The 27,905-nt window shown below is 37.1% G+C and overlaps 1 protein-coding gene across 1 annotated transcript; it reads right to left on the reverse strand.

Moving 5' to 3' along the window:
- Positions 1 to 5: 5 nt before the first annotated feature.
- susd6 (sushi domain containing 6) lies at positions 6 to 27,905 on the reverse strand. The gene is made up of 7 exons (XM_088924935.1): positions 27,669 to 27,905; positions 20,552 to 20,711; positions 5,360 to 5,551; positions 4,664 to 4,858; positions 4,170 to 4,308; positions 3,387 to 3,760; positions 6 to 2,772 (listed from the first exon to the last, which is right to left on the reverse strand). The coding sequence occupies exons 2-7, from the start codon at positions 20,670 to 20,672 to the stop codon at positions 2,747 to 2,749; spliced, it is 1,047 nt and encodes a 348-aa protein (XP_088781061.1). The 5' UTR covers positions 20,673 to 20,711; positions 27,669 to 27,905; the 3' UTR covers positions 6 to 2,746.

Below are 27,905 nucleotides of genomic sequence, written 5' to 3' on the forward strand. Positions count from 1 at the left end.
AATTGCACACTTCAAAAGAAATTTTTAATTAGAAATAGTTATATACACAGTAGAATTAAATTAAACTTTATACAAATATTAAAATACTATCTTCACACCCAATGCAATGTACAGGGTCCCAAAGGAAAACAAAAAAATTGAAAGATTTTAAAGAATAATGATTAGCATTCTGTACATCATTAATTACACAATTTTCCATTGTCAAATTTGTCATTAAAACCAGTTTTTCCATTTTGAAAACATACAAGTACCAAGTCCAGATATGTCCATTAGTGGTGCAAAGAAGATTAAATGACAAGTATTGGAAATATGATCTTTAAATAATTGCAGCAAATCACTGTACAAGAGCAGTAGGTTCTTTAAATTTCACAACTTTTTAATGAATTAAAAGACAAACATCTTTAGGCTCTCAGGTTAAATTGAATAAACCTCTTTCTGAAGTTGCTTTCTTTGATAATGCTTTGGGAAATATTGTGTACACAGTCATACCACCAGCTAGGATATTTCTACTTTAGTTTGATGATTAAAAAAAAAATCCTGTTGGTATTGAAGACAGTGCTAATGCATAGAAAATAAAAGTAAGGCCATCAGAGCACACTAGAGAATATCCTTAAGTCTGTATCTTGTAAGATCATACATTAAGAGCAAGTCTGCATATATGAAGCTACTGTACATAACTTAAGGCCATATTGGCCATTGTTGATTACTTTGCCTTTCAAGGCATCTCAGGTAATCAGAAAACAAAGCAAATAGCTGACCTGCCTTTGACTTGCACTAGCCTGAGGATATAAAAGAGCACATTTTATATGGCCTGAAGCATGAATATCACAAAATTAGCACTTTAAAGACCAAGAAAAACTTCCTAGCCAACCTCAAGCCCTGAGAAGCTAAAATAATGTTACAATACAGCACTGTGCATTAAAGTAGCAATTACAATAAATGGTAAGTATATGAGCCATGCTTTTGACGTCTCAGAGAGGGAGAGCCTCTCCATTCGCACTCGATGTTGAGCGCAGTGACAGGAAATAATTTTGTCTTGGAGACACAACCTAAATCAAAGGGTATATGGAAAAAAACAAACAAACAAACAAATATATTTGGAAAAAAAGTTGTACTACACTAGAATTTTCAACACCATGTTGATCAATAACCTATATTGATAAAAATAACTTACTTTTCTTTTTATACAAGGACTGAATTGTAAACATGTTGCAGATTACAAAAATATTCATTACTTAAAATTCAAGACAAAAAATGGCCATTACCTATTCCGACAGTTAATCGTTAAAAAAAAAAAATCAACCCAGGCATTTAGAAATTGTACATTAATGTATGGGGCATTTTAGGTACAACGCCACAGCCGAAAAAAGTGGAAACTGTTTCAGTTGTATAATTCACAGAGAGTTCAAATAAATACTGATGTCAGATGTCAGTCAGAGTTGCACGGATTTGGTCATTTAAAAGTGGTCATTCGTTAGGACAGCCCAATATGATCCTATGATGCTTATGCTAAGAAATCCCTGGGGGTAGAAAGATGCAAGGCTTATTTGCTTCTATATTCCTCTTTATGAGGAAATTAAAAATCAGCAGTAAGGACTACAAGGTAAGGGAAAGAAAGCTCTTGGAGAACTTTCCCTCATCCCTATACCCAATCCTCAAGGACCCAATCTCCAGCCCGTTTCCTTGCCTTTAAAGACAAAGAAAGCACAATCATGTGATGGGAGATATTTGTATTTTGTGCAAACACAAAAAAAAAACATTAATAGAACAGGGGAACAGCTGCTTTCCACAAGAATTAAATTGATCCCTTTCTTTACAAAACACTGAACCGTTTTTAGGCCAATAGCCTGAGATCAGTTTTTCTTTTGTAGGACAGCCATCTTCATTGCAAAAATTGGTGTGCTAATCCATCTCCAGCAAACACAGGCAGGGTTTAATTTCTACTACAGGGCAGATTTAATACACCCGTAACACTGAAAGTAAAATGATGGGAGGGAAAACAGCTTTTGTAAGTAAAGAAATCCTCAGATTTCTTTGTGGATTTGTGGATTCATACATTTTTTTAAACAGTTTGTGTACTCTGATAAAAGTGTACATGTGCTGTGAGTAATCTCAGATACTGCAATGCGTGCCAATGTGGTGACTGAGCCTTCATGCATCATTCATAGGGTACCGATACACACATCTGTAGCTTTGATGCTTCTGTGAAGTGTGATGTACATGCAAGATAGGTTGAGGGTCTTTAACAGGCATCCGTGATTCAAGATCATGATAAAATAATGTTCACAAGGTCAGAAAAGTTATATATTATCATATGAGAAATTAAATTTGGCAGATACAGATTTCAGAAGAAAACCTTGTAGACTGAGTGCGTTTTACATTTCTACAACTATTATAAATCACTGATATACATCACAGCCTCAAAGGTTATCATTGTAAAAGCGGGTGGGCAAAAAAAATAAAAAGGTCTCTGTTTATAGGCTTTTAAGCTTCAACAACTCAGTGCCTGCTGTTTGCTGGAAGCTTTCACCAAAAGGTGAGGTAAGCCGATCCCTCGAAGGCTTAGACCACAGTAAGAGCTCTTCATGGCGAGGAGCAAATCTCTGCGGGGAAAGTCTGTGTGTGCCGTCCTTTGGATTGCTGGCTGTGGGCGGTTCAAACAAAGGCTTCAAACACCACGGCCTAGGTAAACCACAGAGGCAGCAGCAATGACGGTCTCAGTGAAGACTGCTGGCTTTAGCCGACTTCATGCCTCCTTTAGTAAAGGAATATCTAAAGGAAAAAGAGAAAACATTTTAAATATACTTTGATTAATATGAGGCTATCCAGACATTACAAAAGTGTAAAATCATTTAAAGATATATTAATTTTTAAAAGCATTTTTTCAGTGCAAAAAGCAGGATTATAACACTGAATTCCGGCATGCATAATCTGCCTTTTTATGCTCTCTCTCTGCCATCTCTCTACAGTATTTATGTATAAATACCTACAATTAGTCAGACTTCACATCCTGGAACTGCCCATATAGAAGCTAACAGGTAAAGCAGTGTAATGGAACCAAAACTGGATAGAATTAGAAAAGGAAAATTCTAAAAGGATGTAGAGGTTTAGGCTGAGGGAAACTGAGAAAGCAACAGATTACTTGGGTAAGCAGTTAAGCGTCTATCTAAATAAGGGAATGAGTATTTCTACTTTTTGATTAAGCAACGATCAGCATTTGAGATGAGATATTGAATCCGTCACCGATTTGCTCATTGAAGATTACAATTTAAATATTAAACGTATAAAAAGCTCCTTAAAGAAAGGACAATACTAATTGTCAAGCTATTATGAAACGGTGTGACAGACTCTTATAATTGTCACCTTTGAGAAAGTAAAGAACTTACCATCAGCAAAATCCTCTGTGGAAGTAAGGGAGAGCAGGCTGTGCTGATCGCTGCTCTCCGAATCCTGGCGTTGGGGTCGAGGGGCAGCACCAGGGGGTTCAGGAGCCCAGGAAGAGGATGAAGAAGATGAGGGCACCTGGTGTACCAGAACAGTCTCAGAGTGGTGAGAGGTGGAGGGGAGACTGCACTCTGGCTGTACGGGGTCCTCTTCCTCAGCCTGGGGGCCCTCTGAAAGCACGATCTGCACGCGGGACTCCGAGGGCGGGACAAAGGCACCGCCACTGCCATACACTGCTTCCTCATAAGAGGGAAGAGATACTTGCACCCCCTCCACCACAATGGAGACCGGCTCACCAGACACACCCTGCTCACGCCTGCGCATGTAGGAGAAAAACTAGTTAGGGCAAGTTGAAAATTAATCTGAGCAAAAAGGTATACACAATTATGCCTGAAGTTGGTAGCTTCTTATGTTAAGTAAGCCAAGCTTTTTAAAGTTTGGAAGAGGAAACCTCATGTGACAGAACAAAAGTCTCTTGTATCGGAGTCTGATATCAGACCTGGTAAATGTAGTAGCTTGTATTAGGAGAAGAAGTAAATGAGATCGGTATGTAAACTGAGAACCTACAATGAGAACTCTAATTCCTGTGTTGGGAAAACTGGAGTCCTGCTAAGCTAAAAATATTTGTTTTGGCATTGGTGAAATTGCCTATCACACCTTTTTGTTTTAGAAGTGGGATTTATTATCTGTGGGGAAGAATTTGAGAATGAGGTGCTGGTTTGTACCTGTTGTGATGAAAGGATTTGAGTTTTGGCTGCAGCAGTACAAACAAGACAACCAGCAGGAGAATGAGGGCAACAGAGCTGGCTGTAGAGGCCACAATGGATAGAGTTGGCACACCCAGTGGCGAATGCGACTCTTTATCTAAAAGACAGAGAGATACAAGACAAATCATTTGCAGTGTGCTAGTAATAAATTAAAACTAAGAGGCATGTAATGAAGCAAAATATTTTTCATAAGAAAACACCAGCCCATGTGTTGAAATACAGTCTCGTTATCAAAATGCTATTTGTGATAACAGGGACTTGAAGCTAGCTGCATTCTAAAGGAAATAAATTCAGCAATTGAGATTCCATACATCTTTAGGACTTCTTCTAATGCCAGTATGTAAACATGGTAAGCTGCAATGCCACGGAAAGGTTTAGCTCTTCATGGCAAACTAGAATCCAGCCTTTCTGACAGCTTGTTTTACTGTAGTAGATTGAAGCAATAGACTGACCTGGGCCCAGCAGACAGCTGATCTCCATAGTGGGGTCCCACTCTCCATTCTGGCAGGTGAGGTATTTGTACTCTCCCTTCAACGCATAGCCCTCGTCACAGAAATATTCAATCACAGTGCCCTGGGCCAGCCGATGACAGGGAGAGGGGTGGCATGTGTATCCCCCATTCTCTGGCTCAAAAGGTGGTCGGCATACTGCAAACAGAAAGGCTCTTAAAAGGAGGGCAGATTGACTGATGCATCCTTATAAACAAACCAATGTTTAAAATATTTTTATCATTGGACATTATATGTATAGTGCTTTATTCATGAAATGGCACTGAAAACAATCATCTTTGTTTTCCCTGATATATTGCATCAACACAAACATCACCTTTAATAAATTTAGAAAGTCATTTTTTGGAACCAGGAACCCTTATTTTCCTTAACTCTACATAATAGTTAAAATATTTTTAGCAAAAATTTTTGTCCTTTACAGAAAACCAAATGTGACAAAAAAAAAATCATTTAAACTTTGCTTTGACTTTTCTTTTTTTTCCCTCTAAAATTTAAAAGATTGTAGAAATTTTGGCCTTACTGGTCATTAACCGAGCAATGAGAAGAGAGTCTAATTCAGACAGAAGGGAAACAGGACCTAAGTGTGTGCTGCTATACAACACCAGTCTGAGGGGGAGTGCTCAAGGAAACCTGGCTCACCATCTGCACGGATGCAGCGAGGGGGGTTGTCGGACCAGCTCCCCCCGGAGGTGCAGGTGATGGCAGTGGGTCCTTCAATGGTGAAGCCCACCTCGCAGTTGTACTGCAGCACTGTGCCAACAGGGAACGAGCCCCGGTTCGTCTCGGTCAGATTTACTGAGCCATGAGGAATGGGCAATGGCCTGGAACATCCTGTTCAGATAAATAAATCAGTGAGGTCAGCATTGACAGGACTCAAAATGCGTTACATCCATTTAAAACCAGAAAAAAAAACAGTTGATTCCGAGATGACTACTTTATCAACCAAAAATAGGAAGCTTTCTCATTCTAGAGTGGTTTAAGTTTGCCTCTCCTTGGTAGCCCTATATCAGTCCCTTTGCATACGGTATATTTGGTGATCATTATATTACCTTAAGCATCTATATACCAGCATTATTTCCATTTTCTCATGTATTTAATTTTTTTTTAATATTCTTAAATTCTTACACAAAATGTAAAGCTGTTAAACATTCTGAATTAAAAAGTACCATAATAAGCAGCAGTTGTTTGCTGTCATTTTATTGATCAATAATGAACAAGTGCATTTTTTACAATATAGAAAGCAATCTAATGCTATTTTGAAATAACTAGAAATGATGAAAGAGAAGAAACAGGAGACCACAGACTCTATACTGTACAAATTTTCAGAATAGCATTTAGATGCGAGATCTGAAAACAGCCTGGTGGGGGGGGAAAAAAAAAAAGATGAAAAAGAATAACCTCACAAAAGAAAATTTTTCAATTAGCCTTAAGGGGCTGTCATTAAGTACAAAGTAAAGTACTGAGTATGATATTAAGGGCAAAAGGTTAGGAACCTTCTCAAAGAATTCCTGGAAAAACTGGCAGCCTGGATTATTCTGTATATTTAGACAAAAAAAAAGATTGAACTAGACTGGCAATACCTATTTTTCTTAGTATCTGATTTAAATCTGTACATAACCAAACAGATCACTTTCATTGCTGTGTTGTAATCAATTCAACATGATAATTTTATTCTTTTGTTAGTGTGGTTCTCAAAGGAGATTAAGGCCTTTATTACAAACAATCCATTAAACTTGTGCCTGTCTTTCCTTCGACAATTGTAAAAGGAGTGTCAAAGCTTGTAATGAGAAGCACAAATATGAATCACTAAAAGTAAACCATTAGCGCTTTGAAAGTATTGCTTTTTAATGCACTATTATATAAACCATACTGAGGTCCCATACTGAAGAATTTCTACTTAAGCCTTTGGTGATTTCCAGATAACACAAGGGCTGACCAATGTAGCAAAAAACAGTTCAATTTAACCTATTAATCCAGGGGAAAAAAAACAGTCCTTGAGGTTTTACAACACTAAAGGTGGTCAAATAGAGACGGAAAATTACCGAAAATTCAAAAGTTGAAATGGGGTTGGAAAATTGTCTCTTATCATAGAGTTGTACAGAAGTCATTAGTATAAAGTCGGTCAGAATTTTACATTACCAAATTAAAACTCTTCTTGTGCATTTACCTAAATATTAGATAATTTCTTTGACCTAAGCAATAAGTTAACTGGTCTTAAGGGTGGCAAAGTGGTATGGCAGCTGCTGCCTCAGTGTATTTTTGGTAGTGGGCTCAATACTAGACTGGCAAACCTTATGGATATATTTGCATGTTTTCACCAGTACAGTATGTTTGTGTTTCTGACGACTTTCCAAACACTTGCTGGATAGTTAACTACTGTAGTGCCTCTAAATTTATCAATGTGTGTGTGCCATACAGGGCACTTTCCTGCCTTCCACCTGGTACAACACAGAGCCTATCCCAGAAGCTGCAAACCTTACCAGGATTAAGAGGCTTTTCTGACGATGGATTTGTCTCAAAGACATAGTTAATCTTCTAAAAACAAGCCTTAGATTTTATTTGGCGACTTCAAAACATATTACACCTCTACTTTAAATATGCAGCCAAAGAGCAACTACATGCCTCAGCATGTAAAGGTTTCAAAATTTCCACCATAGAACAGTTTCATAAAAACTTTGGGCATATCAAAACTTTCAGTGTAAACCCTGTAGACGGAGTACACAAGAGACTAGGTAAAAGGCGACTTACAGTACCATTTTACATTAGTTTTCTAAAGAAACTTCCCTGGGAAGTTTTTCACATAAGCCAAAGTCTAATTATTTTGAATTTAAGAAAAAAAAATCAAAATGGAATTCGGTTAGAACAATGTCGTCAGCATTAATAGAACGCTGACCATTGTATATTTAACACTGCACTTTAAGTTTTCTTAATAAATGATTTTGATCACTTTATGTATAAAAGTATCAACATTTTGGTTAACAGAACAAATCAAAAACCTGTTTTCAGAATTACAACATATGCTAGCAGATTAATCTGAAGATGTGCTAAAGAGCAGAGCAGAGCCTAGTGATGGATGCTACATTCTGATTAAAACAGAAGGCATAAGACACCACAATTTTCAAAACCAGATCAGTGCTGCTAATAGTTTCTTTTCACTGGTCAGTGTGTTCACCTTAGAGGTCAATAATATCTGTTAGGATAACAAAAATAGATCCCTAATCTAGATTTAAATCTAAACTACACCCCAAAAACAAATGCTTTTGTAAATATTTTTGTTTTTCCTTTTCCGTTTTCATCTTTCCTAATCCGTCAGATTTAGAAGTCAAGCTGTCTATTGAATGACAAAGGAACCATGCCTTCAATAATCCTGGTGCCCCAATAGAGTGGATTTACTTCTGGTGGGGTTGATTCAGTGGCTACAGATACACATCATGTACATTAGGTTAATCATCTCGTGGTTTTGTTGCTGGCTGCATATGAACAGACTGCCAGCATATTTCTATTCCACATTACTTTTTCAAGCAGGATTTTAAACCTGAGTTGAGCAGGAGGGGAGGTGTTACCCAGTTAATCCCTTAGTAATTTAGCAATGTTGGATATAGGATTTAAACCTATTTTTCAGGTTCTCGGTGTCCATTATAACTATATTATATCATATTTGAATTCAGAAAACACTCTTTTCTCCATGACCTGGTTTAATTTGATCATTTAGCAGCAATACAAGGATTTCAAGGGACATTTGTAGAAAAAAAGTAAAATATTAGCCTGTGGACTGAATTCCCTGCGTCAAAAAGGACTAAATATACAATGAATAATCTGGTTACTTTTTTGTTCCATATATTAAAATACAGTATACAGTATCAACTGCTGTGCTTAACCTTTAGGGCATAACAAAATGTTTTTGTAAAGAACAATCCTATTTCATAGAATCATCATCATACAGACAGGATGTTTCTAGATTGTAAAACAAAACTGAAATGTTAATTCAAAATGTTTAGACTAACTCTAAGGAATGTCTTGGATAAATCCTTTTAAACTTCACAGCATTCAGCTATTGTACAAAAGTTCAACGTTTCACCATTACTAGCTTCAAGACATAATATGGATGTTCCCTCCAATAATGCACTGAGAAACCTCCTGTTAAATGGTCATGCATGGCAATCTGCAGTTCAGATAACCTGTGATTCCATGTGTGGAAGTACTGCATCTCCACCGTTGTGTGCATTCTTTCTGTATGCAAAAGTGAAAAGGGGAACTTTTTCTGTTCTAAAAAACGTGAACAAGATACTCTTATTCCAGTAAACGGACAGACTTTCAATCAATTGTCTCCACGCTAACAAACTTTCATAACAGGAAGCGTGGGGGAAGCGACAAGTCTATGCATATAAACTTACATAAGAAAGCAGACTGATGCTTGACTGTCACACTGTGCTGTGGCCTGACAAAACATTTGTTCAGTCTGTCAAACAGACACTGAAGCTCAAGTTTCAGCTATTAGGATGGGTGTATGAGCAAGCTTAACTGGAAAGTTTTGGTTAGCTGGGTTAAACCTACATCTTCGTCTCATAAGCTTCAAATTACTGCATAATAATTATTCAAAGAATCTTTTGTCCTAACCAACCAGCAGACGAACCCCGTGTAACCCCCAAGATTACAATACCTCCCATCTTTTACAAGTGCATTAGCTAATTATCTACAGCTTCTACCGTCTTGAAACAAAAACACAAAGATGAAAGAAGGTATGCCTGTTTACATTACAAGGGAGAAAATACAGAAGAGCAGAGTTTTCTTTGTTAGTCACCCCCCCCACTGCCAGTTACAGAGAAGCAGATGGTCTTCTGCCAATTGCCCCCCACCCAAATTCACACCAAGGGCAAGACCCTCCCCACGGGAGACAGCTGTGCAGCATAAATACTTCTTTCAGCTTTCAGTATAACAATGGGTCTATCACTCCAGGTTTCTAAGTTTAAGAAGCCTGATGTCTGTTTTAGACAATCAAAAAGACCCTCTACTACAATCTAGTGTCATGTAATATTACAAAGGATTTGTAGCAGAGGGGAGAAAGATTCAGAACAAAAGTACATGAAAGTTAACTGTATAGCACATCAGTAAAGTAGGGTTGGTGTATTAATCATGTTTGGAGCATGCACTAGAACATACCAGTGTCGTTACTAGAACAGCAAGGCACAGTGGTTTGACTTGCCACATCAAGCACCTCACTTGGATGAAACAATTATGAACAATAAGAGACTACATGCAAGCAATGCACCTAAATGTTACAATTTCCTTCATCTCTGGAAAGACTAATTTAGGGGACAAATGCCTGCTGTACAACTACAGTTGTGATTATGTAGCGATTAAGGTGAACTTATTACTAAAGTCACATTTATGAGATCCTTTCGATGACAAAAGGGTGAATGCTGGTGGGGGGGGGGGGGGGAAAGGGATACAGACTAAAGCTTTTATTCAGCTAATAAAATAATAAAAAGGGGTTGTCAGACATTTGCTTACAAGCTAAATTGTTCTCAACAAAAATGGAAAATGCAACATTAGTTCACATCCTTAGGATTAACTAGAAATATGATGGGATAGAAATGGACAGTGATTATGACCAAATATGAGAATAATTGTTATCATATAAACAAGAATCCCATTAATCATGGTCCTATGAGCAAATATACTGTTGTAATTGATTAGCTGATGGCAATAGGCTGGAATGAAAAAAAGGTTAAAAAATTGGTAGAAGTGGTCAATTCAGTTTCTTTGAAATCTTAGGCATGGGTTTAACAAAGCTGACTAAAAAAAATAACGTTAAGAGTTGGAGGATAAACACACCACTCAAACAAAATGCCCTTTGTTGAGACCTAATGGCATACTCCTAGTTACTTGGTCTGTGTACAATAATGTATTTGTGTTAAACATGGTGTAAAACGGACAAAGTTTATGCATTTTCATATATGGAGCAATAAGCAATAATGCATATATTTGTAGATCTATCATTTAGTTTTGTAGTCAGTCCTTTAATCCAGATACAAGGCTTTTATTAGAATAAATAACCAATGGAAAGAAAAACCAAAAGCAAGCTCTTGATAAGGAAAAGGGATTCATATTTACTCTACTTGATGAGCCATGCTTCTAGTCGAACCTATTTTTCCAAATTGCTGCTCATTGGTCACACAATTCCATCATAATGAAACATTTAAAATGTAGAGAGAGTAATAGTAATCAATCCAGATGGTTAGAATAAACAAGTAGGTAAGAGATCTTTAAAACAATTCAGTGGCTTCTCACAGGCCATGACAACTCATGCCAGCTTCAAAAAAAGATCAGTCCATTCTTCCTGATTAATACAACCATTTCATTTTAGGCACCAGATGGCTAAACTGTCGTTTTACTCGTCATGAAGAGCTGCCTACTTTTCCTGCTTTGTTCCATCGTTTTTCTTTCTAATTTTTTGGAAATGTTCACAACTACTTAAATCATAGTAGTTCAGGTGGGTAGCTGCGTCAGCATGCGTAGGCTGCAAAGGAACAAGTAATAGGTTTATTCCGTGCTGAAAAGAGAAGAAAACACAACGTTTCGGCCGTGTTATTAAATCATAGGCTAACTAAAATGAATTATCAGAGGGATACATGGATTTCTTTTTTCCTTGGATGCAATACCCCGATTTGGGGCAACCAAGCAGCTGTTGGCACACTCCAAATGTTTTCAGCAAAAAAAAAAAAGAAAATCAAAGGACAGTAGAGATCAGTGCTATTCACATGTAGACATTTCATCACAAAACTAAAAGTAAAACATATTGTTACCACATGCAGCTTGTCATGTTAGAATATTCCTAGCATTACCATTTCTTTAACTATTTTACTGCAGTGGCAATCCAAATATCCAAGGACATTTGGCTGACATTTATTTTTTACAATTCACACTGCTGCTGGAATGACACAACCGAGTAACTGCTTTCATTATGCACATTCAGGTCCGTCCGTCACTGGCATACTGGGGATCACATGCTTACAACTCGGGGACAGTAAAAAAAAAAAATGAAAGGAGTGTTATATTCTTTCAGAAGAGAAGAGGCTTCTGTGAAATAAACGTGGTCACTGGAAAATGCCGTCTGTTGTGTGGGATATTTAGAGTCACTAAATCCTTAAGAACAGGAAAATGTGTTCAATTGCTTATTAAACTGAAAGCAATTTACAAAATTGAAAAGGATCTCTCAGGCATGACAAGGATCCGTCTGGCAGTTTCACATCTTCTTACAACAAACAGCTGACAGCAGTCACTCCGTTTGTTATGACAACAAATTAGTAGTTTTAGTGAAAACCAGAAGATAAATGGCACTTTTGCAACTGCAACTCACTGGGTTCATTCCATTTAACATTTAAAGCATCTTAATCTCTCTGATCACATCAGAAAGACTAATCAGTTGTAGGAACAATAAAATGGCGGAAGCTGGGATCTCATTTGGTATGCACTGCAACTGAACCTCACAAGTCATCTTAGAAGATGTGAATTTAAGAGTTAAACTTTCAATTTAATAAGATCAAGAAAGCAGTTCAGTCTCAAAGGTCCCTAGGAGATATGGAGCAATATGGTCATCCACAGCCATCTACACTGGTTTTATTTTGCATCAATTCTTCTAGTGATGAGAATGAATCTATTAGGAGAGCACTGTGTTTGTTCACGATGATAAAATAACCATCATCCTGTTCATCTGTGTAATCCTGAACCCCACTTCTCCAACACTCCTCCAAGCAGGAGCTTCCTGGGGTAGCATCCCAATATCTCCTAAATGAGGAGGAGAGTCCGGTTAAAAATAAATTCTAGCACATTCATAGGTAGCCAAGAATCAATGTGGCTAAACAGCCTAGAAAAGTAACAGACTTTATAGGTCCCAAGGGAAGGCATACCTCATTTGTTAAATACTTATTGAAGACATGGGAAATGATAGCCTTTTCTATATAATCCTTCTCCATCTGTCTCTTTCACACTTGGCAGTAGCAGCAGTGATAAACTGTCCAACTTCTGAGCCACTATACCTTTTATATAATACACCTTTACTGGTACACGAGGATCAGAGCAAAAAAAAATCCCCATTTAATACCGGGAGCAAGAATGAGATTATTTCCCCAAAGCTCCATCAGCTTATTTTTTTTATAGTGATCCCAAACAAAAAAAAATGTAAGCATTTTATCTTGCTTCAGTGTTGTTCCATATACAAGGTACAAAATGCACACCACATTAAATTGTCAATTAAGTCAGTTCATTATTTTCTTCTCTAGGGAATTCCTCTCCACTTACATTGAAATCCAAAAATAAATAAAGTCTCGGATTTTACAAGAAGCCAGAAGAAAAGCAATAAAATCACTATAGCATTAATGACCACCGCATTATGATCCTAAAAAAGGATGCTTCTCCAAGGAAGAACTGCCTCTTCAAAACTGATAGAGACTTAAAAACAAAAGCTACAGGTTACCAATTAAAATAAAAGAATAATATTCAATACCACAAATTCCATGTCTGTTAAAGTACAGTGTTGCAATTATACAGTAGGGCATTGTGTATTTTAGTAATTCAGGCTTCTGTTTCACAAAAAATAATTCACCCTGAACACAGTAACGTTTTATTCTAAAGGTCAGTTTATACGCATGTCCACGTGGTGGATGTACTACATCTACATAAATCCTTTAATGCATTATACTGCTTCATATTCTGAAGTACATTAAAACTACTGCAATCAATGCAACAAAAACTATTACTATATTAAAAACCATCCATTATCATTGCATGGGATATTCTCTGTACAGAGGAATGGATTGATGGCATTCATGAAGCAGGGAGGATACAAATCCTCATAATTATTCCCTCCCAACAAGACAGCTATATGTGGTCAGGATTTCCACTTGCTTTGATATTCTAAGCAGTTTTGGGGATCTTTCATCCTTGGCAATTATAATACTATGGCAAGAGATCTTTTTTTTAAAAAAAAGTCACAAGAAATAACAGTATCATGTATGTCTAAATTCAGATTCTTTTCCAAATCCATACTAAAAAGTGTACTGAATCTTATGAAAGATCATGAACCTTGGACTTTATTAAGATGCCTTTTGTGGTTCAGGTATAAAAAAAATTGAGAACTGTTCTCAATTCTCAAACAAGGAATATATGAATTGGGAATAAACATTGCAAGCACTACTGGAATAATATTTACATGAAAAGAACAAATCTCTACAAAGTGAAAGTTAAAATCTAAAACATTCATTCAAGATAAAGCTGTATGTTGTTTTTTTAGCTCTGGGTGTCCTGACTTTGAAGGTGACCAGACTGGGGAAAAGACAAAATAAAATAGACAAAATGCCCTATTCAATTAATAATCAGCCTGATGTGTAAGTAGTAGCTAGCAAGCATTACCTTCTTTAGTACAGGTACCATATTAATCATGGAAGCTATATATTGAATAGACTCAGTGTTTCCCTTTCATCATCTACCTGCATCAGTAATGTCCCACAGTATTCATGTTATCTGAAATGTGTCACCCGCAAGCAGAGATTCTTTGTAACACTGAAAATAAAAATAAATTTCTAAGTGCTCATTTTTCCAGCAAAAAAAAGTCTGTATATAGAGTTGTCTGCAGGCATATAATTTTAGCCCAGGCAGCCCATACCAATGTGAAATGTCTGCAGAGATCAATACTGAATCTATTAAATCAGCAGACAAATAGCAATTACAAAATGCATAGATCTACGGCAGCTCAGAAAGATTAGTCTTCACTCAGAAACTAAACATAATGCAATTGACAATTTTCAATACCAGCAAACACAAAAAAAAATAACATGGAATTTGAACTCAATGTTAAGCATGAAGGCCAGTATTCAACAGCACATTCTCCCAAACAATTTTAAATACTAAAGTATTTAAGCAAAATAAATGCTGTATTTAAAGACAGTTATTTATGGGGAAAACCAGATTTTTGTCTGTAGAAATACATTGAGAAGTTGATTTATACAGAAGGCTCCATCATTTGGATTATCTGATAAGTGGATATTACCAGAACCAAAACCACCACTCTCTCTCCTGGAATAATTTAAAAATGGTCAAATTCTACTCATCTTGCAAGTGAGTTGGTATACAAACTCTCAGACCCTGAAATCAAAAGTATAGAATTACAATAGAAGTGCCATTATCTCAGCTTGCCACATTGCGTTCAAGGAAGGTAAGACAGAGTATATTGAGGTGATGTACCCTGTAAAGAGCTTTGCTGCTCTCGTCTTGAAAGCAGCTTCCCTCATTTTGGGAACCTTGCTCCACTTTTATGAGTAGAGACTGTAGAGACACTCCTGACAGAGTAGTTAGTGCATGGCTCCATTTCTTATGGAATGGACAATATAGAATAGCTAGTTTTCGGTCATCCCCAACCCCACAGAACCACTCTCAAGTCTCTGCAGCTGGGGCACCAGTTAGCACTGAGCTCTCACACAATCTGTTCCCCCCCAACTGTATAAAAGTCACCAATATTAGCCGAGATAATGACAATAACACTAGTGTAATTGAAAGAAGAAAAACAAAAACTGTAGAAAAACAAGCAAAAATAAGCAAATGACCTCTTGATGAGCCATTGCTGACAACAGCATGTCTCCAACACAGATGAACACCTACAACAGTTAAGTGAATGCTGGAGCAAAATGAAAATGGGGTGTCTACACTTTAACCCTGACCAGGATTATTACACATCATTTTGTGGTGTTGGAACTGTTCTTCCAATTCATTAGAAACAAGAAGAGGCCATCTGCCCATCACACCTGTTTTAGCAGCTAATTGAGCCAAGGATGTTATCCAGCCTTTTCTCAGACAAAACCAAGGCACTTCCTGCAAATACATGGTTCAGTGGCCTGTTACTTAAGAGCATAAATGTTAAAAACAAGAGGTACTGGAGTAGTTCTGAAGCACCATTTTAAAGGGTACAAAAGCAGTATCTCAAGAAGGATTCCTACATCCCTTGCAAAATCTTGGCTACACAATCCAAGATGAAATCCCAGTTTGGGTTGGCAGTTATTCCTGGATACCAGTCAGACAGAAGTATGTCTAGAGAACGGCTATTCTGAAACCAAAGCACGGCCTTTCTGCCAAGCTTAGAATAAATGTAGCTTTTCCATCATGCAATGCTAGAAATATTAGGTCACATTTAAGGTCTCAAATCTCCCCGTGTCACAATCACCATAAGATTTACCTGGCAGAAAATTAAATTTCCTATTTGTTTTTTTTTTATCCTTACTTTCCTGGAGTAACAATTCCAGAATTCTGGAACAGCATGATCACGAACATTGAAGCCAACCTTTCCACTTCAGGTTTTGGAGCTGTACCCTGACCACAAGGCTCAGAATTATTTATATTAATAACATTTTACTGCCAGCTTTCAAATTAGACATACAGAATGGAGGGGTTTTAGAAGGACTACATTCATATTTGTTGATCATCTTATATGCAAGCAAATGAAAGTTGGAAAATGAGAAGGAGAGCGTGCCAGAGCTAGAGAGACATGAAACATGATCGAGACAAGAAGCTCTGCTATAATTAGTAAAAATATTCAGCCATTTCCAGCTCAGTCGCCAGCAAAAGCCACCTTCCCTGCGGGAGCTCAGTCCCTTTCAGATGGTAATGAAACAAGTGTCTCTGGAGAACAAGGCATGGGACAAGGTGGTGTGAGGAGAGCAGCTGTTTCCTCCCACAGATGGCAAGGGGCTAGCTGGATCAGAAAGTGGGACAGACTCCTTTTATCACTTACTCATCTCTCACTTAGCCTCAAAAGCAACAGCTCTGGTCAATGAAAGAAGCCATCTTATCTATCGCTCTCAAGAACATATAGTGATAGACATTCAGTCACTCGGAAACCAGTCTTCTTCTCAACAATATACTTAATTTTACAAAGGGTCTTCCTTAATTTTAACAATTTCACTTCCCCTTGCTACACGGTACAAATATTTATGTGCCATTAATATTAAGATAATTAATTGTATGTCATCTTGAACGAACTTATCAGCTAATTTTACTTTTCTCCTCTTTTTCATTTACAGTGTGGAATACATGTGCAATATTTAAGAGTGACAGAACAGCTGCATTCCTGGTACGTGTCTGTCTGCAATGTGTACATATGACCTTTTTTCAAACTGTTAGGTCTTACCACACACATATATAATAACTGTTGCAGAACAAATTAAGAGAGAAAAGAACTCCACAGAGCAGTCTTCCACTTTCTAGCTCTGTAGATTTTTCTACCTTTGGGCTGGAACCTTTTAATATAAAGGCAATTCTGTGCATTTAGAAAATGTTTCTTTTAACATCTGCAAAACCCAGAAAGCTCATATTGCCCACATCCTATTCTAGGTAGGAAGTTAAATGAGAAGCAAAACAAAGATAAGGTTTGTACTCCTGCCAAAGGCATAGTCTTTCTCTTTTGAAAGTGCCCAACATAAAATGTCGGTCTTAAGTGTTAAGTTATATCACTTATTAAATACCCAGTCAGATCCTGGGGTGTACAGAACACATCTATGAAGAAGTAATCCATAAATAGTGTACCTGTTGTCTGATTAGGGCACCTTTAAATGTACAAAGGGAAAGATGCAAGCATAGAACTTCCAGATGTTCTGTAATGGCTAAACACATCACTTTGTAAGTGGTGAAAGACATCACTTACGAAGAAAGCAAGAAGTCCCTGCCTAGCAAGAAACGAACTACCATCTTTTCATCCATGTCACTGGTAAGCTGCAGCAACAACTTAAAATGAGCAAATCAAATCCTGGGGTCCTCCTCACCTTACAACATTCCAGCAGGGCAACACACTGCTTCTGCAACAGCTTTCTTGCAATATGAGAATATGACAGTTATGCCACGGATGCCCTACTTGCCAGAATCGAGCACAATTGAACATTTTTGGGATGAGAGCAGATAATATGGCATCTAGGGCTCAGAGACCAGAAAACAGGCAAACACCTGACCAGGTGCAAAGAGAAGACAGTATCCACCATCTAGTGTACTGTACTGACCACATGTTGAACACAAATGTAAAACTAAAAACAGTTTTACCCATGTATTTGATCCTCAGTATAATTATATTAGTAACAGTATTCTTATCTCAATTCAGATCTATTAAATAATGATTATAGTTCATTTCCTTTTATATTTCAATGTCATTAGTGCCCTAAAATAGATGCATTAAAAAGCACCATTTATTTGCAGCTACATGTACACCCTGCTCTTATAAATTGCAATTTGAAACCTGTCTATTCACTAGCATCATTATTTTCAGACAGATAGATACATGTAGGAATTGTCCAAAATCTTTGGTAATGATTCTGAACCAAGTACATAAGCAATATAATGCTTTTAGAAAATCAACAACTGGTTAATAATTCAGCAGACAAGAATTATCTGTAAAAGCTAGGTAGTACTCTGCACAAAGAGCCTCAATCAGAAGACTTAACTATAGATTAAGCAGAAGAACATTCACAAAGATAAGATGCAATTTAAGAGAGAGAATGTTGGTTTAATGGAATAAATTAACAAGTCACTTTGTGGGTGGCTATTCATTATGATGGCATCTTCTGATTACAGGCTTGCAGCACTGCCATACAATCTCACTTGATTTAAAACATTACATTTTGAACATAAGTGCATACATTGTGAAAGAAAAAGCTGGGAGAAAGAAAAAAAATATAAACCCAACAATCCAGCAACAAAGGCTATATAGCTACAGTATATAGTTAATAGGATATAGTATTGGAACAGGGTTACTTAGAATAATTGTAATTGATTAGGTATACCTGTATAAATTTAACAATCGACTATAAAAAGTAGCTGCTCAGTCATTTATGTCACTCTTATATAAAGACTTTGCTGAAAATGAAATCCATTTCTTTGGCTCGTTTGCTTCAAAAGTTCAAAAAAGAAGAAAGACAAAATGACCAATAAAAAACTGTTTTTGATTTTAAATTCATCACAATACCTTGCTGCTTCATTATGTTATATGAAAAGCAAAAGCACATTTTAAGGAATTTGCTTAACTATGTTAGTTTTGTCAGGCAGTAGAATTAAGTTCTACGTTTCTAACAGCTTCAGAAGTAATTTTGCAAACTGTATAACACACTCCAAAAAATTATTCCATCCTTGGAAAGTAATTACTTAATTAAAATACATGGGAAAATGAATGATAAAATAGTTAACACCTTAAAATCCTTCAGAAATTGGATGTGGAGCAGGTTTCCTGTTAAACAGGGCTTACATTAGACGGTTGCAAAAACTTTGTCCAAGTTAAAGCAAGTGTGAGAGCAAAAACAGCTGCCTTGTTATTTTTGACTTAAATTCAGTGATTGATTGCATCCCCACATCCTGTTCTCTGCTTCCCTTCTTATGTTCTTTAGCCTTTCACTTCCTGTGTAACCTGACACTGACGGGCAGCAGATGGGCCCTCCTGGCACACAGTCTGTCAAGAAGGAGTGCTCCAGTTTCAAGGTCAAGGGTCAATAAATCATGTTAGACACTGCCTTTTCTTGCACTTGCATGTTGGTGCAAAGAGATCCTAACATGTGCCTGTTTTAGAATTCAGGTGCCACATCTCCAGAACTAAACCCAGGTGTAAAGTCACTTAACAGTGGCCACCATGAGCAACCAGTCCATATATGCCTTTATGCACCATAGCACAGGGTCTACCAGCATCTGAAATTATGCAGGGGGGGTATCTATCAGCTCATGACGGAAATAGTTCTTCCAGATTAGCCCTTAAATACTCAATTGGGTTCAGATCTGGTGAGCGTGTGTTTTAACATGAACATCCGAGGCAGCAAGAAAAAAAAATAGACTTAACCTATTTCAAGCTCACTTACAAGTACAGGTATTCCCAACGTACTGAATCTTACTTTTGCAATACAAGTAATATGTTGAAAACCACAACAAATGGTTAAATTTATTGTGAGTAATACAACTAAATAAACACAGACAGCACACTGAAACTCGGGAAATATGGAGTGCTAAAATTCCTTATTGGGAAACGTGTCTGCTTCCTCATTCTGCTCAAGAATATAGCTGTAATAAGAATGTTTTTGTTCAAATTACCTTAATCAAAGCAATGTGCTGTACAGGAAGAATAATACATTATGGACTGTTTTGGATAATATATTGTACCAAAAGAATATTAACCCTAAAGACCTTCTGTTTCTGACAAGGTATAAAACGAACAGGTTTTTCATTCAAACCACTGAAACAGCATTCTAAAATAAAAATAAGAAAATCACTCACATCCGCTAGATTAAAATTAGTAATAGTGAAAGTAATCACTAAGTAGCCTTAGTATTAGTGAAAAATTCTATACATAGCTGTAACGTCAGAATACATAGACTTATCTACAGTATTACAAATTCTAGATCCATTGTTAAACACTGTACATTTTAATAAAAAGAAACCTGAAATGCAATCATCCAACTACAGTTATCCTTCCATGGCAAAAACTCATATTTACTTATTTTGCAAAATAAATGCTACTGATCATCTTTACTTTTGTTAGATTTTTTCCCAGGCCTCCCTTCCTTTACAGCATATAAATTAATCGGATTTCAACCCATGAAAGAAACTTAAAAGTACAGGTTTCACTTAAGCTTTTCTTACCTGAAAAGATGCCAAACATCCCTGTGAATGTGAGTTGCGAGTGCGGGGTGTAGGTTGTAAAACATGTTTCTTTTACAGTTCCACTTAGTACTGACAGCTAGAACAAAAGTAGGCTATAACCGTGGGAGTGAGAAACCAGACAAAATGAGTAATGCTGTGCAAAGTGTTTCTTCTTACCTGATGCCAGCCCTTGGGAGACAAAGGCAAGAAGCAGCAGCAGAGCTAGTGGGATTCCGTCATTAACAGGAGGGAGAGGGATGAGGGCTCTTGTCTGAGGTGCTACCATTCCATTGCACATCTTTTTCTGACTGCAAAGCAGAAACCTTTCAGGCTAAACCTGTGAAGAATGAGACACACTTAAGTCTACACACAGACACCAGAAGCAAAACGGCTACAATGGAAATAGCACATCTAACATCTCTCACTACCTCCTTAGATCACTTTCACTTAAGCTATTAAAATAGCTACATGGGTCAAATGGTCTTCCAACTGTAACAATTCATACATTAAAAAAAAACGCCTTCAGAAAACATAAGGTACAGAGCTATCCAGGAAAGGTAAATGCATGCAATATGACTTCAAAAACAATCTCAATATCAAGTTGTTTTTTATCCTTAGTGCGCTTAGGTTCAACTGTTGTAAGATGTGAATATACAGTATACATATTTATATATTTTGGTGCAACATCAATTATACAACGAAACAAGGTCACAAAAAGTAATTAGAAATCTTAACGCAAGATAGAATCTCCTAAATAGTTGCAGTATGTGCATATACAGTACTCTGTGTATGTACTGGGTGGCAACATAAATAAAAGGTTCTAAAATTACATTCTTATATCTAAAGTTTCAGAGACGCATACAAACTAGGAGAAACAGCATGAGATCTATTCCAAGCATGACTCTTGACAAAAGGTGTGCTCTATGATACTCTCCATTAACCTACTGTATACTACTTAATATAGAATATTAACAAATACCTCTTTTTCTAGCATGCTTTTTAGCAATTATACTTTTTATTTGCAATATACGTTGTTTATTAAACTTACATGGCCTTTTGCTATTTTAAAAAAGTGTGGTAACTTAGATGCCTCCCACATTTGCCTAAAAAACTAAATTTTAAGATTGCCATTTATTAGCCTTACAATGGTAGGAGCACGGTCAAAATAAAAAAGCCATCTCACCATGACAATGAGTTTATGTTAAAATATTTTCTATATTTGTATATTTTAAAATTAAAAGGAGAATAACACAGAAAATGAGCCGCTAAGACCCAAGCTATTCCATTGTGTAAAGAGAACAATCATACTGGGAAAAACAATTTAAGGAAGCTCAACTGAGCATAATTCAATGTTCTTATTTATTAATTGCATGAAAGCTGAATCACTTTTGTACCAGACGCCTTACTATTAAGCAATGCAAGTACAACAAAATTCCAATAGGGGGAAAAAAAAATCTGAATCATAGAAAGGAAACCGGTGACCATAAACAGACAATTAATCAGTCCTTGCAAGAACACATGAAATCACACTAAATACTAACCACGTCTCTTTGTACATTTTGGATTGGCCAGGCTAAGGTTTAGAGGAAATGAGACAACGGTTTGCCCTTTTTGTTCCATAACAGGAAAATGTTTGCAAAAAAAAACATTCTTTGGCAACACTGTTAAATTATACCCCCACCCTCTGCTCTCCAGAGTCAACTGCTGTTTTCCAACTTCAGCCATAGCATTCCTAAATACAGTAAGTCTGCTTGTGTCCCATTTGCAGTTTCTCTGGTGTAGACAATTTGGCAAACTTCTACAATGTGCTGAAAAACCATTAAAAAAATGTATATACTTAAGTGCCAGCTAATGATTCAAGATAACCTATTTTTTTTACAATCTGTTCCATTAAAATTTGAATATTGACCACCTGTAGATATATATAACCCTGTTGAAAAGGAGATAATGACATCAACATCATATTGCACTCCTCTTATATCTCTGTGTGTATATATATACACACACACATTGTGACATCTTTCATGTTGCTTAGTTACTCCGTATTAACATTGTCTTATCACAACAGAATATTTAGCACTCCTTTTAATCAGCTACATTTGTCTGACTTCAGGACTTTAAGTCCACAAATAAACTATAACGCTTCCTCGACTATATCACGCAACACCTTTAAAATATGAAAAAAGCCTCCGTTGGGTAGGAGACAGTAAATGGTTAAACATGCTGTGCCTAGGGTGTGGTAACATTGGACTTGCCAGGTTATCTATAGTGTAGCAGGAGAATGGCAGTGGAAGCAGGTACTGTTGAGTCTTATACTTCATACACCTGATTTTTCATAATAACTTGAGGTGCTGTGAAACTCGTAAAAAGCCCAACGTAGGTTGATTATGCCATCATGATTGTGTGCAAAAAAAAAGCTGGTGAGAAAACGAATAATTTCCTTGAACGTAAAAAAAAGCTTTTCATCCCAAAGCAGTCTACTGTATATACACATAAGAGTGACACATTTTATCCATCACTGAAGTGCAGCACCCACCCAGGTGATACAGAGCAGAAAAGGAAGAACATCATTTTTGTAAGAAGTCAGATTGTAAAAACCCAGCATGAAACTTTAGCTAAGAAACTAGGGTTAACATTCCTACACTAAGAAGTTCTACAACATATTGAATGACAAAATACTCAAGTCCTCAGTAAGTGCAGCATCTAAAGCACTGTGGGAACTGTGCTACAATGTCTCCAGTCGTTACTCTGGGATATTAGCTGAGAAATTCCAAGTAACAACACCACTTACAGCCACAATCTAGTTTGCCTTGAAGCACTGACCAGGGTCACTCTCGCTTAGCTTTCAAGATCAGGCAAGAAGGCGATAAATGGGACAAAAATAGAGGTTCTCAAAGACAAAACTTTCAGAGCTAAGTTACTATATCATGCAATATCGGGAGTACTGCAATCATTTTTTTTTTAAAGAATTCCAAGGACCATCATAGTTGCTTTGTAAAAGAGCCAACAATGGAAAAACAACAATTTTAGGAAGCAAAGGAATATTTATAGGATAACCATCAATTCATAGTCCAGGCTTAGTCTGTATTGAACGGTTAGTCAGCGTGTACTAATGATAAGATGTAAAAACAATGCTGAGCTGAAGAAATCAAAGTAGAGGCATGGCTACCGGGCAGAATTCCTTATTAGAAGGCAGTGAACAGAATCATAAGTGTTTTTGCATTAACCAGATTAGTTCATCAAATAAACACCTTCATTATGGGGGTTTACAAAAAATTACAAGGAAGAGGTATGCTGGTCTAGACTAATTTCTGTTTTTCGTTTAGGCTACACATACATGCTTATAAATTTCTTAATAAAAGAGTTTAGACTAGCAGAAAAGTCTGAACATGCGTTTAAGTGATTAACGTCCTTGGTCAACTAAGAAGTCTTTGTTAGGAACCGTAAAGCAAAGATCACTAAATTACTCAACTACCTCTGTGTAATTTAACAGGACACTGTAATATAACTAAATAAAACAATAGAATATCTTCATACAATTAAAACAAAGCTTAGTGTCGGACCACATAGAAATAACAATACACCTATAACTCTGTCAGAAGATTAAACCCAAGGAAGACTAAAATGCTGATCTTCAAAACAAATGTCCCCATGAGGACCAAGGTTTCCCTTGGAATATCTTGACAGAGATAGTTCTTCAAACCAATATGAGGAGCTGAAGCCCCTCCTTAATATTTTCTTAGATAAGTGCTTGCATTTCTATGGATTTCAGAATTAAAGAATCCCACTCAAAGAAACTTCCAATCAACTGTTTGGCCATCTGGGAGCCCTTTGTTGCGGAGTGTAGTATTTGTTTTGTCAGTGTGTGAAACTTCACAGACAATTTGTTCCACAGGAGAAATAGTTCCACACCCAGCTCTGGAATGACACAAAGGCAGCTGCCACTTCCTTGTTTTGGTTCCAGGGAATACATCACATGACCCAATAGGTTTCTGCTTAGATTAACTCTTGCCTGACTCTGGCTTCTGCCCTCAAAAGGCCAATATAGCCCCAAAACACCAAGGCTACAAGGCAACACAAGAGCTTTCAAATGGGGCAAAGTTAAAAAAAAACCATTTTGAATTACAATAAATTTACACTGAAACTAAAATATGTACCAGTCCCAGACTGTCCAAGCAGCATTTGGCATTACAGACCTCAAAGGGAATGTGGAATGAGAGTCAGTGGCTACAAACAGAAAGAATCCGTTTAGCAGCTAACAGATGCTAAGAGATTGCTATCTGAGAGGGCTGAGCTAATGCTTCAGGCTTATGTGGAGCCAATTCTGCCCTGTGGCATTATGGAATAAGAGGGCAGTGAAACAGTGAAGAAAGCCCCTTTGTTGCAGTGTATTATATCACATTAACTCTGCAGGGTTGCCTTCGTTGTTTTACCCTCCAGACAAGTAATCTGAGGTGCTGTCCTAAAGTGTCAAAGTGGCCAAAAGCTTTTCAGAACCTCAACCTTTGGAGGCAAACTGCCTTTAATCCCTTAAACTACACCTGGTGGCTAGGATTTTATCTGATTTTGCTCATTTTAAAAGTTCTCAATTAGGCCTTAAAATAAAACAATCAATTAAACAAAAAGCTCATCTTAAAATAAGCAATGAAAATAAATGCAACAATACCTGACTACAGCAATATTAAACTGCAGTTTAAAAACTCCAAAGGAGCTTTTAGACAAATTTTGAATTTTAGTAGTACAATAGCTCTAAGGCTTTCATGCTAGACATTAAAGCCATCTTCATCATATATACTGAATCCATACAATAAATATATTGGCAATATATTGAATCTAAACTTGAATGAGTTATCCATCAAAGTCAAAATGATATCTGTCTCAGTGCTTGTGCTCATCATCCGTTATGTAACAAGGGGTCAAAGGGTGTTTTGAGTCTGAAGTCGAAAGGGCAAAGGTTGTGTCCAAGCTGCATTGAACGGACACCCAAAGATTGTCCTTATTTAGGACTTTCTACCATTTGTCTCTGTGATGCCCAAAACACCACATGCCTTGTAAAAGTAATCTTTAATCATTAATCTTATCAGCTTCTTCCAAGCAATCATCTCAGCACCAGTTTAACAAAATGCACCATTGTCTCCAAAAGCAGTACAATGTCTGCTGTCACTGTAGAGTTCATGATGTGCTAGGGTAGCTTTAGCTCACTTCTCAAGTCTACGGTCATTTGCAGTTGAAAAAAGGCCAATAGCTGGCCTTAATGCATGACAAGATGGTTCTTCATCTCTAACAAAGTGGTAGTATTTAGATCCTGATACACAAACTACCACTGATCTCTTTGAATAAAACTATGTCTGCAGCAGTCTAAAGAACCTGATCATAATGCAAGCAATGGTTGACCTTTCCCCAGCACCTTTGTACAGCAGTTAAGCATATATTGTTTGTACTAATAGTTCTGGAATTTTATAGAAGTTGATTTTTAACTGCACATCATCATGGTACGGTATTTGGATAGTAATAATACAAGAAAGGTTACAAATGATAGGAGGCCATAGAAAACAATTTACCCCTACATCCTTCAGGGCACCCAGATAGAGGTGAGGGCAATAATCACTTGGCCTCCAGAACAGGCACTCTAGTCTTCAGCACATAGTAAATGGGTATATCATTTTGCTAACCTTCTGGGACACAGGGCTAACACAGCATAACATTTAAGGCATCACAAGCTCATAATGCACACAAGTATCAAGCCCTTGGAAATCCACACTAGTCCGATATAGGAACAGCATGGATTTGAACTGGTTTACTCCTTCTTATTTGGCACATAGTGCATTTAATAAACTAGATTTTAATGGATGGACCTTCTGGAAACCAAAGTCTCATTGAATATTTCGAAAAGGATTTTGGTGCATTTGACTTTCCAGCAAAAGCACATTACAGGAGATCATTAAAAACTGAAATTCTGTTCAACAATCTGCGTTTCTGGCATTACAGTGCAGGGAACAATATGGAAAGGATGTTTCACTCAGAGGATTATTTTACCAGCAAAAAAAAAAAATCAAATTGCTACATGAACCATAAAAAACACAAATCTCCATCATATTACTTAAAAAAACATGAATTGTAACTCAATTAGAATGAGATGAGCATTCAACTATATACTTTCATTTTGTGCCTTAGTAAATTTCAATCACGATACACATAATTCAGTTAAAATATCCCACTCTTGCACTGTATATTTGGCAAGTGATATTTCATTTTTTTAAGCCGGATACATTTATTCTTGTAAGCCGGATTCTACATAGGCAGTTAAACGATTTTATACAACGCTCACAAGCTCTTCAGACCAAATTTAAACTACACTTACGTTCCAAAAGATTGTAGCTACAGCCGATCAATGGAAATACTATAAGACAACTACAGTACATAGCATACTGCAACAGATGCACGATTTCAGCCCGTGTTCGTCTACTGTGGGTTGGTAGATAAATTATATTAACACACATCAGCCTGAACAGGAAACAAACGCTTGAAAATGTTTAGTGAGAGAACATAGAGAAAAATATGAAGGCGAACATCTTCAGTAATAATATTATTGCGAATTTGTACAGAAAAATAAAGTAAAAAAATGTATTGTGTAATTTCTTAAAGGGACTGAACAGTCTGTTTTAACAGTGACAGCCTGACTATAAATACGAGTACGAGTACCGAGGTGGTAGGACAGCACAACCACTTACTGTTCAAATGCAATGAGCTACACACTGCAGCGTAAAACCACCAGCATTTAACTTGTCACAAGTATAACTGGCTTTGAACTAAAGAGCAAGAGTACTATTAAGCTCTAAGCGATTTAAAAGCAGAGTAATCAGTTGCGGCACACGAGCAGGAGATGCTACAAAAAGACGCGTGAGGATGGACTGTCAAGACACAAAAACCTGGGTACTACATAACACACATCAGCATAAAACAGAAGTATAGAGGATATAGTGAATTTTAGGGAAAATACTAATTCCAATACTATTCAACACATGAAAAAGCAACTGTGGATGGGTAATACGGAGATCACTTCATTTTAATGCGGTTAAAGATACCACATCCTCGTTTTCATGTAACCAAAGACCGACATGTTAGATTTCTGATAGACGTCTTTCCTGTCACATACTCCGACTTCAGTCTGATGGCAGGGTATAATATTCACTTCTCACGGGCGCCGAGACAGACAGGCCTGAAACAGGAACAACAACAAATAGCTCGACTAGCGAGACGCTGAAAAAAGAAAAAAAGGCTTTTATTCACTCACCAACACACCGCAAAGCCTCAGGGCCACCCCTCTTCTCACTCACCGCCGGGACATATACCCCGAATGTATGAGAAAGAGAGAATTACCCTTTTGCCCCGTTTTCAAGGTAACAAACCCGGAATAAGTCGTTATCTTTTCTCCTCCGCCTCCGTAAGTGGAATCATAGGCAAAATGCAATAGCGGAAATGGACACCCTGCATTTATCTAACCACAGCAGCTGCCTCGCTCTCGCCCAGT

Source organism: Atractosteus spatula, chromosome 9 (genome assembly GCF_055471065.1).
Source record: "Atractosteus spatula isolate fAtrSpa1 chromosome 9, fAtrSpa1.hap1, whole genome shotgun sequence".
Classification (NCBI taxonomy): Eukaryota; Metazoa; Chordata; class Actinopteri; order Semionotiformes; family Lepisosteidae; genus Atractosteus; species Atractosteus spatula.